Raw genomic sequence first — 18,483 nt, forward strand, 5'->3', positions numbered from 1 at the left:
CTTTATTTGAATCATATTTAGGATTTAAAAGATTCAGATATGGTTGTAACAAATTTCAAAATTTATTAAAAATATATTTTGAGATTTGATTGAATTAAAAGTTATTGTGATATATTTTAAAAAAATATTTTAATGTTAATAGAAAAACTATTTTGATTGAAATAAATTTTTTAAATATAATTACTTTAAAAAAATTTAGGGATTATGATAAATTTTAGTCAATTGTCCCTTTTAAATTACTTCATTACTAAGAATGAAGAATGAGATAGACTAGCGCTAAGAAAGGTTTGACCATATCCTCCCACTTCTAAGTTCTAATAGCAACCGTCATCTCTGAGCAATATTGCTATGCAGTCGTTTATCCGGCGAATTTAGCTTCGGCGGTCGGCCTGAACTCCTTCAGCATGGCGGCCGCAACCGGCTGCTCTTCCTCACTATACCCCTTTTCAGTTTTGGTCGCATCCTCGTCCTCTCAAGGTTGGGCTCTCCCCCCCTTAGCAGAGAGCACCTCGAGGTCCTTCAAGTTCAGGGATGATTGGGCTTTGCAACGGTCGAAGCCCTTTGGTTCAGGAGGGAGCTACTTTTACGGTTCCACCCCATGGGGGAAGTGCAGGTCGCGCAATTCTTTCTGCACATTTTGCAACCGTCGTTTTTAAACAAATCACTCTTTTTATTTTTTTAGTTTTGTGCTCATTAAATTTTAGCTATTTGTTGTAACACACAGATGCATATCGAGATTGACATGTTATGGCAGCATCATTAAAGTGCGGTCGTCTAACATAGATATTGAAACTGGGAGTTATGAAGATGGGAGTCGAGAGATCAGCCAAAGGAATCTGGAAAGGGGTTCTAATTCTCAGGCTTCTCCTAAATCGTGCGTGCTGTAGTTCTGTAATTTGTTTGGAATGGTTGCATGGTTTTAGAAAGCTCATCATGCAAAGGGGTATTTTTTTTTTTTTTAAATTTATTCAATTATAGTTAACCCCATGGAGCGGGATAAAAGATTGTTGTTGTATTCAATTATAGTTAAGTTGTTAGTATTATTATGATGTTCATGTTATCTTTCATTTGTTATTTGCAAATGCTGTGTATTTAGTTGAGGTTTGTTTGGTTTAATGATATTTATTACAGTATTATCTTGGTAATTTAAATAATAATGTTATCTAACAAAGTCAGTGCTTTTGCTATTTAGAATAATTAACTGTGATTATGATAATTTTTTTCTTTGTCATTTATTTTTGCCATTGTATGTCCAATATTTAGCTGTCAAAGGTTTGCTCAACATCTATATGGCAAGAAGATTTGACTTTAATGTTATCTACAATTTCTATTCGAAAATGCCACCAAACCAGTAAAATTTGGTGGAACATTACCTCAACATAATGGAAGTCTGAATTGCATGTTACTTTCTCTCGTGCATACATGAGTCATTCAAGCTCGATCTCATGCTGAATTAAATGCCTTGAAAACTCCTGGAGAAGAAAGTGAAGAAAAGAACTAAGCATTCAACTATGCGGCAATGGATGATGAGAATAGAGATGGTAGTGGATTGGTTTTCTTCTATATCAATAGTTTGTTTGCTTTTTCACTGCATGCATTTCATAAATCTCATTTTTGTTCATGCAAAGCCAATTTTTTTAACTTCACTACTACCTCAAGGTGGTTACATTGAATGGTCTGGTGGTTCCAATGATTTGAAATCTCCAGTTTGGTGCAGGTTAGACTCCTAGCCCATTGCCGGCCAAACCTAAAACCACTTTCACATGATGCTTTATCAACTCCAGCCTAACTAAAGTGCATGAAACGCTTCTTCATTTCTAGCATCTCTTTTTCATATGGCCAATGATTGTTGTGGCTGCACAGACATAGTCCAAAACCATCCCGTTTAGAAGCTTTTAAAGGCCAGGATGGAGACCAACATTAAACCATTTTGCAAAAGATATAATAAAAAGCCAAACAAATTTGTCCTTGCAGACTCCTAATTCCTTTATTTTGCATTAGGTTGAGCAACTTTCAATCCCTCCTGATGATGCCATGCAACATCCATAAAAAATTTTACTTTAAATGATAGCTTAACGGGTCGATCTACATATATTAATGTGAGAATGCACAAAGCTTACCCTCCTCTCAAACATATATTTTGTTAGAATTAGATAAATTATTTCCTAGAAATGTCCCATCACATTACATTAATCATGCCTATTGGTAGCAGCATAAGTAATCAATCTCCAACCAATCTTGAAATATCGTTGAAAGTTTTAATGGTATGATGAAATGGACAGATTAAAGGACTTGGAAGTAATTGTTTATATCCTCTTTCATTTTAGACGCATGCTGTTGAAAAGCATGTATCTTGAAGCTCATCAAGTTATATGCTATGTTATCTAGCTTGACAATATACTTGTCTTTCATTGTCACAATGCCATGTAACCAACTGGAGATCTCCAACTATTATTTGAATCCACCCACTAGAGGTTTGCTTGGTCTTTTAAGATTTAATGGATGATTGGTAAATCAATGTCAACTCATATTGACTTAAAGATGTCTTGATGAATTTTGATAGGCCTCATATTGGCACTCAAACCAAGGTGATATCTTAAGACTTAAAAGATGTTTCCTAAGATTTTAGGGATGTTAGTCACTACATTAATGTGCAACGTTTCCTTGTCTTGTATGCTCACCAATAATAATGCTTTGATTATGTATTATCTCTTCCCATTGTGACAAGCATCAGACAAATGTATTAATGCAACATTTGCCGCTTGCCCAATGAAAAAGGTGATAAGTCATGTGCTAATGCATTCTGGCCTACTATATAATTTAATGTCCTATTAATAATTATAACACTTATCAATTGGATACTATCGAAGAATTAAGTATTTAATCATAAATACAACTTTCATTAATAAAATTGCTCAATTTGACTTTCTACATTTAAGAATATCTTATATTCTTTTTTAAACTTAGATACTTTAGTATTTAAATTAACAAATCCTTTGCTATTGGTTTGGTGAACAAATCCACCACCATATGCTTTAGAGTTATGTAGTGCAATATTAATTCTCTTTGGTTTATCATATCTCACGAGAAATGATACTTTATTTTTATATATTTAGTTCTTCTATGGTATTTTAAGTCATTAGCATATGTTAAAGCATATGAGTGTGCGAATTACAAAGGAATTAAGTTAATATGTCATACATTAAAATTATGGGAGAGTAATTGATCATAGTCTACGACATGATCCTCATGTTTCTCAAAATCAGTTTGGATTCATGCTGGGTAGGTCTACAATGAAAGTTATACATTTATTTGGAGGTTTGATTTAGAGGTATAGAGAGAGTAAGGAGAATCTAAATTTGATATTTATTGATTTAGAAAAAGCATAGGATAAAGTTCCAAGAGAAGTGCTCTGGAGAGTTCTAGAAAAGAAAGGAGTTAATATTTCTTATATTAAAGTTATTAAGGATATGTATGCATGAGCTGCTACTTGTGTTCAAACACAATGAGATTTGGCCAAGTATTTTCATATTTCAATTGGATTACATCAAGGATTAGCTTTAAGCTCTTATCTTTTTGATTTAGTCATGGATGTTTTTACTAGACATTCGCAAGAGGATGTACCCTATTGTATGTTTTTTGCTAATGATATTTTTCTTGTTGATAAGACTAGAGAGGGAGTCGAAGCAAAGCTTGAATTATGGAGGTCAATATTAGAGTCTAAAGGTTTTCATTCGATATAATTTAAAACTTAATACATGTTGTGTAATTTTTGTAATAATAAATCTAGTGGTGAAATTGTCACATTGGGTAATCAAGTTATTAAAAGAATGCACATTTTAGATATCTCAGTTATATTGTTCAAACATCAGAGTGATGGTGAAATAGATAAGAATCTTATTAGTAGAATTCAAGTTGGATGGTTGAAGTGGAGGAATGCATTGGTCCTATTGTGTGATAGAAAAATGCCCCTCAAACTTGAGAGAAAATTTTATAAGGTGGTTGTGAGACCTGCAATGCTTTATGATGCAGTATGTTAGCCATTAAAAGAGAGCATAAAATTAAGTAAAGTGTTTCAAAGATGAGGATGATCAAGTGGATGACTGGCCTTACACTTAGAGGCATAATTCGAAACAAGTATGTACGTGAAAAGGTTGGAGCAGCTCCAGTGGCAGATAAGATTAGAGAGAGTCTCCTTAGATGGTTTGGTCATATAAAATGTTGGTTTTCTGATGACCCAATTAGGAGAGTAGATGTATTAGATCTAGCCTATGTTAAAGAATAATAGAGATAGATCTAAAAAGACTTGGTTGGAAAGCATTATAAATAACTTTTTTTATTAGATTTAAATGAGAATTTGACTCTTAATAGGACACAATAGAGAAAAATGATTCATGTAGCCGACCCCACGTCGAGGATAAATGCTTGATATTGTTGTAGCATATACCTAAGCAGGCTTACTATCATAATTTACTATCATGAAATCTTTTATAAATGTAATTACATCTAATCCATGGGTCATGTAGGTTCACTGACGGTTCAAGAAAAAAATCCAACAAAAGCAAACTAGCATTTGCTGATACCATAACATTACAATATCAGATGCCAGTGAATCAGGCAACTCATATAGCTTGATGTATATGTGGCTTTTCATTTGGGCAACATCAAGATGCTAATAAAATACGATTGGAATATCATTTGTGTAATTATTATTGAAAGATGTTGATAAATCAATATAGAAAATGTACTAATAACACAGTTTTTCATAGTAAATACAACAGGCCAAATAATTGTTACCATATTCTGCTATTCCAAAAAATTTTATCGATTTTGTATTCTGATTTAGGAAATCCACTTTCATAATCTAGGAATCAGAGTCCAAGCATAAGAAACACCACTTTCTATTTGTGGTCCTAGAACAATCATTGTTATTTCTGTGAACAATCATTATTATTTCCTGATCTTTTGATGTTGTTTGGACTAATTTCTGTCCTCTACTGCTCCGTTCCCTTTTATGGGCTGTGTTAATTCTTGTGAAGCTATTAATCTTTCAAAATACATGTTCATATTTCTAGTAATGTTCTTAAGATTTTCATAGATGGCTTCATGATATATATTGCAAGCTATGCTAATTTTCTTTCTTGCAATGGCAGGACGAAACATCTGTCTGGAATTCAATATCCATTGTCAATTGCTGGTGTGTTACTAGTATGCTTAGTAGTGTTCTTAGCTATTGCATTCACGAAGGGAGGCCCTTCTGCAATTGTAGCTGGGCTAGCTAAGTCAGGGTTCACTGCTGCATTTATGCTGATATTCGTTTCTGAGATTGGAGACAAGGTTATTCATTTTATACAGATGTTATTAGGTCTAGTTTACATACATTTAATTATAATTTCATCTTTCTAGTTTAAGAGTTCTTGTTAAACGTTGGAGCATCTAGTTTCCTTCAAAAGATACCTCAAGGGAAAAGGAAGCTTGAGAGTTGGGTTTATTTTAGACAAATGACTCCCTCATACTAGGAAAGTGGAACAAATGACCAAATTGGTCCATATTGTTATTAGATGTGTCCATTTTACTTTCACATTTTTCTAGATGAATTTGATCTCTCAACTAACTAAATTTGAACCAATTTTGATTCTCCATCAGCTTTAGCATTTGTACTTTTGACAAGTTTCCAGTATTTTAAATTTCCGCCATTTTGTTTTTGGGCTTTAAAATGGTGGAAATTTGTTCTGCATTATGAAAAAGTTCTTTGGAAACCAAAATGCACTCTATGATGGTACAAAGTGCACATTTTATGGTAAAGAATCTAACATGACACGTTTTTGTTTTGTTTCACTGCATGACACTTGCTTTAAGTTTCAACTAATTTATTTACACCGTTTACCTTAAATGCTATTCAAATCAGTCGAGAGTCTATCTTTATGTTTTAATTTGTGATAATTACTTTTCTACTGAAGACCTTTTGTGTCGTTGCACACATTTAGTCTTTACAACTTTCAATGAACTGGCAACACTTCATGGCACCATTTTCTTCTAGTGAACTAATTATGCTTCGTGTTCATTTTTATCAAATGAATTATTTTGTTCGTTCATCATTTGTACCTTTTGTAATCTTCCTAAGTTTGATTATTTCTTGCTGCATGCTTCATGAAACTGTACTATGTGTTATCCAATCATAAATTGGAATCTGATTTAGTTTATAATGTCTTTTTCTTTGCAGACCTTTTTCATAGCTGCCTTGTTGGCTATGCAATATGATAAAGCACTGGTATCTATTTTATCTTCTTTTTCATGTTTTCTTCTTTTCATTGTGAATTCCTGCTTTAAATAGTATCAACTTTTGACTAATATTCTATAGGGACTATCTTTAGCATAACCAGTTTTGAACGGATTAGTCTTCTAATTCCGATGTTTACTTTTCATAGGACTTCTAGGGCTTCCTTAGGTAGTAGTGACACTTTTTCAAAACAAAATATATCATAGCTACTGTTGTATGAATCCACTATTTATATTATAATAATAGTTATTATGATCTCCCTTGAAAGAAAAAAAAGGCAACTGAAAAGGTGAATACTACAAGAATATTGTGAGTTGAGATGACTAAATTTACATTTGTGTGTAATAACATTGTCAATTGGTCAATCGAACTCCTTACCTTCATACAAAGTGTTTTGATTATTATATGGAAAATAATTGGCATGATATAAGGCTAAATTTTAGTGATTACAATAATCATATCTAGTCGAATGAGGAACATAAAATTGTTTTCATAATATTTATGACTATACTACTTAATTACATAAATTGTATAACCTTAGTATGCACACCAAATAGTTCACATATTTTATAGCCTTAATTTGATAACAATAATTATGACATATATCCAAATAATATCTCCCATTAAATTGATGGTAATTATTTAAGAAGCATCAATTTGCCAACAAGAAATTGATGGCATTTTTGTTCTTTGACCTTTGTAATTATGTTTGCAATCTGAAGGTTTGTAGATATGTAGAAGAGAAATAATGTGTTGAAAGCTTCTTGAATCAAATGACAATCAATTTCAATATGCTTAATCCATTTATGATAACTAATATGAATAATAATTTGTATGTCACTAGCATTGTTCACATGTAGAATTCAAGTTGGATGGTTGAATTGGAGGAATGCATCGGGCTTGCTGTGTGATAGAAATGACCTCCTCAAACTTAAGTGAAAATTCTATAAGATGGTGACGAGACCTGCAGTGCTTTATGGTATAGAATGTTGCCCATTAAAAGAGAAGCATAATATTAAGTTAAATGTTGCAGAGATGAGGATGCTTAGGTGGATGAGTGGCTTACTTTTAGAGATAAGATACGAAATGAGCATATACGTGAAAAGGTTGGAGTAGCTATAGTGGAAGATAAGATTAGAGAGAGTCATCTTAGATGGTTTGGTCACATAAAACGGTGGCCTTCCGATGACCCAGTAAGGATAGTAGATGTATTAGATGTGACTTATGTTAAGAAAGGTAGAGGTAGACCTAAAAAGACTTGGTTAGAAAATATTATAAATGACTTTCCTTTATTAGATTTAAATGAGAATTTGATTTTTAACAGAACATAATAGAGAAAAAGGATTCATGTAGCCGATCTCACATAGTGGGATGAAGGCTTGATGTTATTGTTGTTGTTGTTGTTGTTTACTAGCATTGTTCACATGGAGTGATATTTTTTAGAGAAGAAATAAGTACAAATAGAAGTAAATGAAGCTTGGTAATCTCAGAGCATGCAACAAACATTGCATGATTTTCAATCTTAATGGATGATTTAGACACATTAGGTTGCTTCTTACTCTTCCATGAAATGAATGAGTCACAACAAAACATACACCAGTTCATGATAGGCTGTCAGGTATTAGGATAGTTGACCCAATCAAAATCACTATATGTCATAAAATGAATGAACTAGTTGGATATAACATATCTTGATTAGGTGTCCCAATAAGATTACAAATGATTCGACAAATGATAGCTAATCATAAATGACAGAGTTTGCATAAATTAACAGATGTATTGAACAATGAAAGAATAACATGTCTAATAATTGTCAAATAGTTGAAACTACCTATTAGCTGGCGAAATACAGTTTGATCGGGGAGAAGACCACCCTTATTATTATGATACTTTGTGTTGGCAAAATATAATTTGATCTGGGAGAAGACCACCCTTAGGGGCTGTTTGGCAACAAGTGGGATTTAACTTTAGTAGGATTTAGTAAATCCTGTAAATCTGGATTTAGTAAATCTGAAATGTGTTAAATCCTGAAAACTGTTTGGTATGTCAAATGCTAAATCCTGTTAAATTCTGAGAAACTGTTTGGTACATATTTCAAGATTTATGGTAGTTAGGGATTTAAATGTGAAGAAAATAATTATAAATTTAAAAATAAATGTATAATTAAAAATAAAAATTAATGTGTTATGAATTTAATAAGATATTATGTACAAAGTACTTATTAACTATTAATTACACTATTAATTATCTACATAATAATATATATTTTAAGTTATATTAATTAAGCTAATTATATTAATATTAATTACTAATTATACAATTAAGTTAAATTAGATAATTAATTTATGCACTAACTATACAATTAGTTATTTAATTAATTTACTTAATTATTAATAATTTAAATTATATTAATTAAGTTAATCAATAATAACATAAGGCGTCTAGGTTTGCCTTTCATCCTCTCTTTTCGTCCTTGCTTCTCGGCTTCGTTGCTTTGTAGGAGGTGTATAGATTGCACGCGTCGCTTCTTCGGCTCCTTCATGGCTGTTCGACTTCGCTCCTTCTACGACTTTCCCTCCCGTCCGATCGGAAGTTACGACATTTTGATCGTAAGCAAGAACAGGAGCTCGCTAGCTGTGAAGGTAACTTTCTCCCTTTCGCGCGCTTATTTGGCTAAATCCCGTTAAATCCACCGAACCAAGGGATTTAGTAAATCCGGAATTTAAGCCGTAAATCCCTAAAAAATTTCGGGATTTATGACATCTCCGGATTTAACGCACGCACAAAAACTGTTTGGCTGGATTTAGCGTAAATCCGACTTAAATCCCAACATAAATCCGATACCAAACAACCCCTTATTGTTATGATACTTTGTGCTCATGTTTGTTGGATAATCTATAAGAAATGTAGTTTGGAAGTTTGGCAAAGTAATTTGTTAGTTCTATACTTATTTTGGTTAAAGAAAATACCAGATGGATTAGTGTAAAATTTCAAACCTAAAAAAGTAAGGGCACTAATATTCTTCGAATGAAATGTGGTCTGAAGATATTTTGGCGAGTGATCAATATCAAATCTATCCATATAATGATAATATCATCAAAATTAATTAGAAGAAAGGTAACAATACCACTAGATGTCTTACAAAAAAATAAAGATGACTCATATTAGCTTTGTTTAAAGGACAAAGTAAGGCTGACCAAAATTTATCAAATCATGTTGAGGAAACATGTTTTAATCCATATGAATAGCACTTTATTCTATATACATCAAAGTAAAGGGAAGAAACACTAGTTGGAAGAAACATATAAATTTCCTCCATGAAGAAAGACATTTGTAACGTCAATTTGGTGGACTGGACGGTCTTGTGACACAATGATAGAGATAGCCATTTGTATATAGTCATTTTAACCATAAGTGCAAAAGTTTCTTCATATTCATTTCCATATTCTTATTTGCTATCAAGGAAAATTGGACATGCCTTTTAGCATCCAAAAGGTACCATAAGAATGAAGTTTGCTCAAGTAAATCCTTTTTAGCCAATGATTATATGTACTGTTGTTTACAAATCCATTATTTACATTATAAAATGGCAATTGGAAAGTTGAATAATACAAGAATATTGTGAGTTGAGATGACTAATTTTACATTTGCTCGTTGATTGAACTCATTACCTTCATACAAAGTGTTTTAATTATTATATGGAAAATAATTGGCATGATATAAGGCTAAATTTTAGCAGTTAGAACAATTAAATCTAGTTGAATGAGGAACATAAGGTTATTTTTCTAAATATTTATGGCTGTACTACTTAATTACATAAAATATTTAGCCTTAATATGCAAAACAATAAGTACACATATTTAATAGCCTTAATTTGATAGCAATAACTACGGCTTATATCCAACTGATATCTCCCATTAAATTGATGGTAGTTATTTAAGAAGCATCAATTTGCGCACAAGGAATTGATCACATTGCCATGCCTTGACCATTGTAATTATGTTGGTAGTATGAAGGTTTGTAGATATGAATAATATTGCACTGATTGAGATAGATTTAAAACTGACTATTAGATGTTGATGACGCGGCTTAATAGATACTGTTAAAAATCAGAGGTTTGAGAAGAAAAGCTTAACTTTATTGCATAATTTCTTTCCTATTTATAGATTTATATAAGATATCTCAATGAGAAAATAACAAATTACATATTTAATGCATAAAATCTCTAATATACTCTTTCCTAAATTAGTTCCTTCATTATGGAAAGAAGCAATTATCTCTGGCATAATCCATGAGAGCTCCCCACGGATTGCTTTCTATGATCGTCGGACTATGATGCACCGACACTTCTCCTCAAAGAGGCGTGCAGTGTCCGACACCGTGTCAGACATGCCGAAAACATGTCTGATTAAAAAAATATTAAAAATAAATTGGACACGCGTGTCTGACACACGTATCTTAAATATTTTATAATTTTTTTTTAAATATAATTTCTTATATTTAACGAGATTTAAACTAAATTTCTTATTTCCTATCCACAACACCAAATCAACGTCTGCATTTAGTACCCATTCATCGAATATTCTCATTTTCATCTCTTTGGCAGTGAAGGTATTTTCATCTCCTCTTTTTGCACAATTACAACTAGACAAGTTATCATGTCATTCATTTATTATTGTTTGTCATTTTTAATATGATATTACATATATATATATATATATATATATATATATACTATATAAAAAAAATGTATTGCCGTGTCCGCGCCGTACCCCTGTCCTATATTTTCAAAAAAAGCTGTGTCCCATGTTCGTGTCGTGTCGTGTCCGTGTCGCCGTGTCCATGTCTGTGCATCATAGTCGTCGGATCCTTTGCACTAGGAACAGCTGGATTTCAACACTCCCCCTCAAGCTAGGAAATATGGATATGTCATTCCCAGCTTGTCAATCATTTTGAGAAAGACAGAGTTGTCCAATCCTTTCTTTGGTAAGGATATTTGCAAGTTGTTCTTTTAATGAGACATGATTAATGCATATTAATTCGTTGTCCAATTTTTCTTTAATGAAATGTCTATCAACTTCTATGTGTTTGGTCCTATCATGCTGGACTGGATTGTGGGCTATACTGATTGTTGACTTGTTGTCACAATGTAGTGTCATGGGATCATTCCACTTGATCCTTAGGTCTTCTAGAATCATCTTGGTCCACAACAACTCACATATTCCCGAGGCCATAGCTCTATATAAGTTCCTTTAAATACTTTCAACAAGTAGTCCCAATAGATGATTTTCAGAAAACAGTTATGAAAAAGAAATGGTGCTATAAGATGGGCTTGAAAGAAAATCCATCTAACCAAGAGATTGACGTTGTAGGGCGTTGGAGGCGATGAGGAATCACTTGAGACAAAGACATAATGTGAGATTGGGTGATGGAAGACTTGGAGGCAGAGCTCTGAGTGATGAGACTAGGTTGCTGTCTAGGCAAGCTTTTCGTAGTGAGATTGAGCTTCAAGGCTGGTGGAGAGCTAGCATTGCTCGATGGAGATGAGTTTGGCATTGTTGAGTCAAGCATTGGGCGATGAGGCCCAAAAACCATGGGAGATGTGAGAGAATCTTTAAATGAGATTGATATAACCATTGTTGATAGAGATTATGGTGATTATACTAGATTGCATTTCAAGACATGCTCTACATGCCGAGATCGAGCGACCACTAGAGATGAGATTGTTGGAGGACTAGCGCTGCTGAGGATGAGTAATGCTCCTATTCCTTGTAAACTTGACTCCTTGCCTTCATCTGTAGGCCATCTTTACATAGAAAATAATTGGTATGATACAATTCTAAATTTCAGTGATTACAACAATCATATATCTTCTTAACCTATAATTGTTTTCCTAAATGTTTATAACTATAATACTTAATTATGCCGATTCTACAACCCTAATTTGTGCAACGTTGATCACAGATTATGTAGATCTAAAAAAAATTATGTAGACTTAATTTATTCAACAATAATTATGGTATTAATGATTGTGTGCCCTTAATTTATACAATAATAATTATGGCATTAATCCAATTGATAATTTTGTTAAGACTTTTTGATTGAAAGTCGAAATGAAACAATCCTTTGCTGTAGGTTTATAATATTTCTTTGGTGCTTGCATGAGCGAATTGAACTTGCATGAGTGAATTGAACTTGCATAGCAAAAATTCTATAATATTAGTAAAATTATGACCTTAGTTTTGCTGCACCATAGTGGTCGGAGGAATCGTAGTAGTGTGACAGTGGTCGGAGGAATCGTAGTCGGGCGACAGAGTCCAGAGGGTTCGTAGTCAGGAGGAGTCTAAAGGGTCCATAGTCGCGCGATAGTGGTCGGAGGGCTCGTAGTTGGGCGATGAAGGTTTGTGGGACTATAGTCGGGCGATGGTGGTCAAAAGACCATAGTCGGGTGACGGTAATCCGAGGGATAGTAATTGAGTGATGGAGGTTGCAGAGACCTTTGTTGGGCAACATAGGTGATGTGATTGTAGTCGGTGGGTGACGAAAGGTTAAAAGGATTATAGTTGGATGATTGAGGTCGAAGGATCATAATTGGTGGGAAACATAAGTCGGAAGGACCATAGTTTGTGGGCAACGAAGGTGGGAAGGGTTGTAGTCGATGGGCAATGGTAATCGGAGGATCGTGTTGTGGTGATGATGATGATCTGAGGACTATAGTCGTCGATCAATGAAGGCTTGACGACCTATATTGAAGCCAAGGGTACAAGCCCTCCTCTCATGTGGGGAGTGGGGATCTATTTATATATTTTTGAGAGTGGTATGTCTCATAAATATAGAGAAAATATGGAGCAAATTCAGAGCTCTCCATCAGATGGCTTGTATTGATTCTTTTGATCATAAATCATTCATTTAACACTTAAGTGGCTTAATAATGTCGTAATTAAGGTATCTTGTGCTCGTTAGATTCGTCTCGTCTAGCCGCTTGATTCAACTAGAAGCATGCCATATTTGGAGATCATTTGACCACCTAATTAATATTTTAAAGCTTTCAAATATGCTTCAAGCCCTTGATTTATATATTTAGTTGAGTGCATCACTTGGTAATTTTTTTTATGTATTTAGTTGAGTGCAAATAAAATTAATTTTTAAATAGATCACACTATAGGTTGAGTTGAGTAATGTTTTTGTGTGGTCGATAGTAGAGCTGGTGGAGTTCTCATATGTGGTCGTTAATAGTGGTAGTCGTGAACAACGCTGGCAATAATGGTAGTCGCGACTAGAGTTCATGAGCGAGCAATGAGGCTCATGATTGGTGTTAGCGAGCGAGCAATGAGGGTCACAAGCTTCTTTGCAAGTTTGTTGTTAGCAGGTAATGAGGGTGCGAGGGTTAAGAGTGTAATCACGAGTGAGGCTAGAGTTTGCTAAATAGTAAATCTTGAAATAACTCAAATTAGGCAATTATGGAATACATAAAAAATGAATTAAGGTTTTATTTTTCAGCCACCCAAACACCTGAATTTTTAAAACATGGCATTTGAATTATAATACACTCTAAACATCTCCAACCAAGCAACCCATAAGATTATATTACATATAAGCATATGAGAAACTCACAAATACTTAAAATGCTATGTATATTTATTTATTTGATACTTAATATTTTTTTCTAGAAGGTTATATCAGTAGTATTAGCATCCATGCATACATGCATACAGATGACTTTCGAAATCATTTATGATGTCCGTCATCTCTTGATAATCAATAGAAATGTCAAACAAGCTTGCGTCCTTATTTTATATGTATGTGTGTGTGTATATATATATAACGAAACATGTATGTATGTATATGTGTGTGTAAAGATTGAAAGGATCATGCTCGTTAGAGTTCTAATGATTTGATTTCTCCATGAAAATGGACAATGGTTGTCATTTGCATATCACACTTTGAGATTGAAAAAGATGTGACGCACAGTGTATAGGCATGCTTGTATTGTCAATTGGACATTATACGAAGAAGATTAAGGCTCTAGAAGCTGAGCCGTTGAATTAAATTGTAGGTCATTGCTGGATAAGAATGAGTTTGAAAATTTTGAATTTGCTTAGAAAGTTTGTGTATGGATTTAAATTTAAATTAGGATAATTCCTGCAGGAATTATAGTTTTGTTTGAACTTTTTTTTTAAAACAAAAAGGAAGCATTATCATTAGTCAATGAAAAGAATAAAACATGAAGCATCTGTAAAATATTTCTAGATGAGAAAAAAAAACTAGAAATAAAATGCATTGACAAGGCCAGTGGCAAATGAACTAACAACTGGAAGAGAACAGCCCCAAATGCCCGCATTAAAATGTTCTAACTTTAAGCCTGGTATATTTTGGTATGTATAAATTGAAACTTCTTATCCACAAGTTCTTCTATGCTATAAATGCTAACATTAAAAGCAACATAAATTTAGGCTGCTGTTTTCTTGAAAACATTTTTTTTCTTTTTTTGTTTGTACGCAACCTTTTTTACTTCATAAGTCTTTTAACAGTTAAATCTGTTCTTTCCATTTTCCTTTTTATAACTTCATGTTTACAATAATATTTTTCTTTCAGTTGTTAACTGGTTCCACTACTTTCTATCAAAGTATTTTTCTTATCAATATGCATTTTGAATGACCAGGTTTTGTATGGATCAATGGGAGCTCTTTCACTGATGACGATACTGTCTGTGGTAATTGGACAGATATTTCAGTCAGTGCCAGCACAATTTCAAACTAGTAAGTTACTGTTGGTTATGCTTATTTAAGAATCCTTAGATGATTATTATCTCTTCCTTTTCTTAGATTTCCACTTTATTTCTGCTTTAATTTAATTTTTTCCTAAATGTAAAGAGTTTAATATTAATTTGGGTTCATGAACTAATCTTAATTAGGTAGCCCGTATATACTTTAGTTGGTACATAATTGGTTATAGTGTTACATCTCAAAGTAATGATTAGAGATTGTAAATGATTTTAAATCTCTAACGAGTTTGAAACATTCACAGTTGCCATGAATATATATCTCACATCGATTATTATCTGTCTGCTTTACTACAGCACTTTTTGCTGCACATTATATATTTTCAAATCATTAAATCTATTAGACTTCTTATTTATAGTTTTATACAATATAATATCCATGTAGCAGTAGGATTTCTTTCTAACATCATGGTCAGAATTAGATAAACTAAAACATGGAGCTAAGATAACTTGTATTTAAATGGTTTTCTTGGCCTTTTGATTTTCAGATTTAAATGCCCTGTATGTATAAATGTGCGCCCTCATGCTGTAGTAGATAATCATCTCAAGCATATATTGAAATCTCAATTTTTCTTGTTTGTGGATTTGACATGGAAAGATTTATCGAGTATAATTGACCAAAATGATCCCTAGATTTTATAAATGTGTCTATTTTAGTCCTAGACTTTTCTTGATGTCCAATTTAGCCTACTAACTGATCAAATTTAAATCAGCTAACCTTGCCATTTACTTGGATAGAAATTAGTGGAGAGAAGCTTTTTATAAAGGTATCCTAAATTTTTTATATCAATCTCACTACGTAATACCTACTCAAACTAATGTGATTGAACTTAAAAAGTTCAAAATGTCCTCGTAGAAAGCTTCCCTCTACCAATTTTCATTCAATGAAATGATAAAGCTGACAAATTGACTATATTGATTCATGTTTGCTTTGGTGAGGGGCTAAATCGATCACCTAAAAATATATAGGACTGAAATGGATACATCTAGAAGTTTAGGAATCATTTTGATCATTTACTATATTTATTGACTAGCCAACCTCTTAGCGCTTGATGCAATTAGGTGAAGTGTCACACCACTTTATCTTTTTGATTCTGCCTCCTAATTCATTCAGCTTAAAAAAGCTCTTTATCTTATGCCTTCAATCATTTCACTTGTTATACCCTTACTCTTTTTTTTTTCCTTTCCACTAGAACAAACACATTTTAGGTCTATCAACAACAACAACATAAAGTCTTTATTCTTCTAGTTGGGGTTGGCTATATGAATCCTTTTTCTCTGTTGTGTCCTATTAAAAGTCAAAGTCTCATTTAAATCTAATAAAGAAAGGTCATTTCTAATATTTTTCTAACCAAATCTTTTTAGGTCTACCTATACGTTTCTTAACATAAGCAAAATCTAATATATCTACTCTCTTAATCGGGTCTTCGAAAGTTTGCCATTTTATTTGACCAAACCATCTAAGGTGACTCTCTCTAATCTAATCTTCCACTGGAGATACTCCAACATTTTCATGTATATGCTCGTTTCGTATCATGTCTCTAAGAGTTTAGCTACTAATTGAACCGAGCATCCTTATCTCTGCAACACTTAACTTAATATTATGCTTTACTTTTAGTGGCCAATATTATGCACAATAAAGCATTGCAGGTCTCACCACCATCTTATAGAATTTTCTCTTAAGTTTGAGGGATAGTTTTCTATCACACAACAAGTTCGATGCATTCCTCCATTTCAACCATCCAACTTGAATTCGACTAATAATATCCCTATCTATTTCATTATTACTCTGAACAATAGACTCGATATATCTAAAATATGTACGCTTATTAATGACTTGATCGCTCAAAGTCACAATCCCTCCGCTAGGTATATTACCAGTAAAATTACACTCGATGTATTTTGTTTTAGATCTACTAAATTACACTCCATATATATTTTAGGTCTATCATAATGAAAAATTTCACTTTAATCTTCTTATTGGTACAAATAGAAATTGATTCATCTTGATTTTCTTCCAGTTATCCACACTATTTTTTTGGCCTGTTTTATTCTCTTTTTCCTGTAACTTTTTCATGTATAAAGAATGATTGATTATCTTATTCCTTTTCTTTCTTCATTTAAAAGGGTACCAAAACTCCCCTTTTAATCGTTTTGCGTTTTTTCTTTACTAATTCTTCATTCATTCTTCCTTCTATATATATAGACCAAAGAAATGAATAACTCTTTGAACTTGTACGACTACTTTCTTTCTCTATTGTTGGAAAATTCATGATGGGTCATCCCAACATGAATGTCATTTTAAAATTTGCTTCAGATTTATAATTTTTTGCTGAATATTCTGTTGGTTGGGCTTTCTTTAGTGTCAGATTATAGTATGCTCTTTTCCTCTTTTACCTTCTATATCAATGGTTTTTCAATTTGAATGTTGGAATGGTCTCCTCATTTTTATACTTTCAAGGAACCACCACCTGGCACCTTTGTATGGGTGCCTTTTCCTAGGTTAATTGATATTACTTCAACAAGCCAACTCGACTTTGAGGTTTAATTTTGGTAAACCTTTGCATGTTGATTGTATTACTGCTAGTATTTCTAGGTCAATAGTCGCCAGGGTCTTGATGAAACGGGATGCTACTTCTTAATTTCAAAGGAGATGTGGATTGGCACATTGTCTTGTGGTTATTGGGAGAAAATTGAATTTGAAGGCATCTCCCACTATTGCTTATCTTGCAAAATAGTTTTTCACACTTTTGTTGATTGTTTTAAGGCTCATTCGAGTTAAAGAAAATCAAATGTTCAGTCTCAAGAGGTACTCTTATGGTCAAACTATTCCTTCTCCCATAGTGGTTGTTGCTTCTTCATCAGTTCTGATTTGCACTCACAATCAAGGACCAATTGTTTTTTCTTCGGAAGTAGAAACTGTTGTGCCTACCCCTATTAGTACTTTAATTATGATATCCATTACACCTCCATATAATATTTTGGATATTGAACCTCCAAATTTGGAAGTTCCTCATCTCTCTCCTATTTTTGAAGATACAAATGATCATAATTAAGGTCCTCCTCTTGATTTTGTTGGGAGAATTTCGAGTGATGATATACTAATGGATAGGAGGCTTTATAGCTTATTCATCAGGTAAGGTAAGGTCTAAAATAAGAAAAAAAAATTGTCCATCTCCCAATTTCACCAGGATTCAAGCAACGCAATCTAATTGAGTGATTTTATAGATATTTATGGTTATTTGTGGTCCATATTAATATTTATTTTGTTCTATGTATATGCTTATTTTCTTTGACATTTTTGTTAATTTCCCATGTTTCACTTGTATATTTATCTTGGTATAAAGTTGTGTTTTAAAGGGAAAAAAGGAATGAGTTGAATAGCCTTAAATGTTTAGTAGACCCATCAAGTGGATGAACT

At 32.9% G+C, this 18,483-nt stretch overlaps 1 protein-coding gene across 1 annotated transcript in view; it reads left to right on the forward strand.

Moving 5' to 3' along the window:
* The first annotated feature begins 260 nt into the window (after positions 1–260).
* The window catches only part of LOC110100818 (GDT1-like protein 2, chloroplastic), a 59,985-nt gene continuing 41,762 nt past the window's right edge, over positions 261–18,483 (forward strand). The window contains exons 1-5 of the mRNA XM_020828497.2: positions 261–613; positions 725–874; positions 5,154–5,337; positions 6,224–6,271; positions 14,943–15,039. Of these exons, the coding sequence (XP_020684156.2) occupies positions 405–613; positions 725–874; positions 5,154–5,337; positions 6,224–6,271; positions 14,943–15,039 (688 nt within the window). The 5' untranslated portion in view covers positions 261–404. The remainder of the gene's footprint in view (positions 614–724; positions 875–5,153; positions 5,338–6,223; positions 6,272–14,942; positions 15,040–18,483) is intronic.

This window comes from Dendrobium catenatum, unplaced genomic scaffold (assembly GCF_001605985.2).
Source record: "Dendrobium catenatum unplaced genomic scaffold, ASM160598v2 fragScaff_scaffold_1203, whole genome shotgun sequence".
NCBI classification, from domain to species: Eukaryota; Viridiplantae; Streptophyta; class Magnoliopsida; order Asparagales; family Orchidaceae; genus Dendrobium; species Dendrobium catenatum.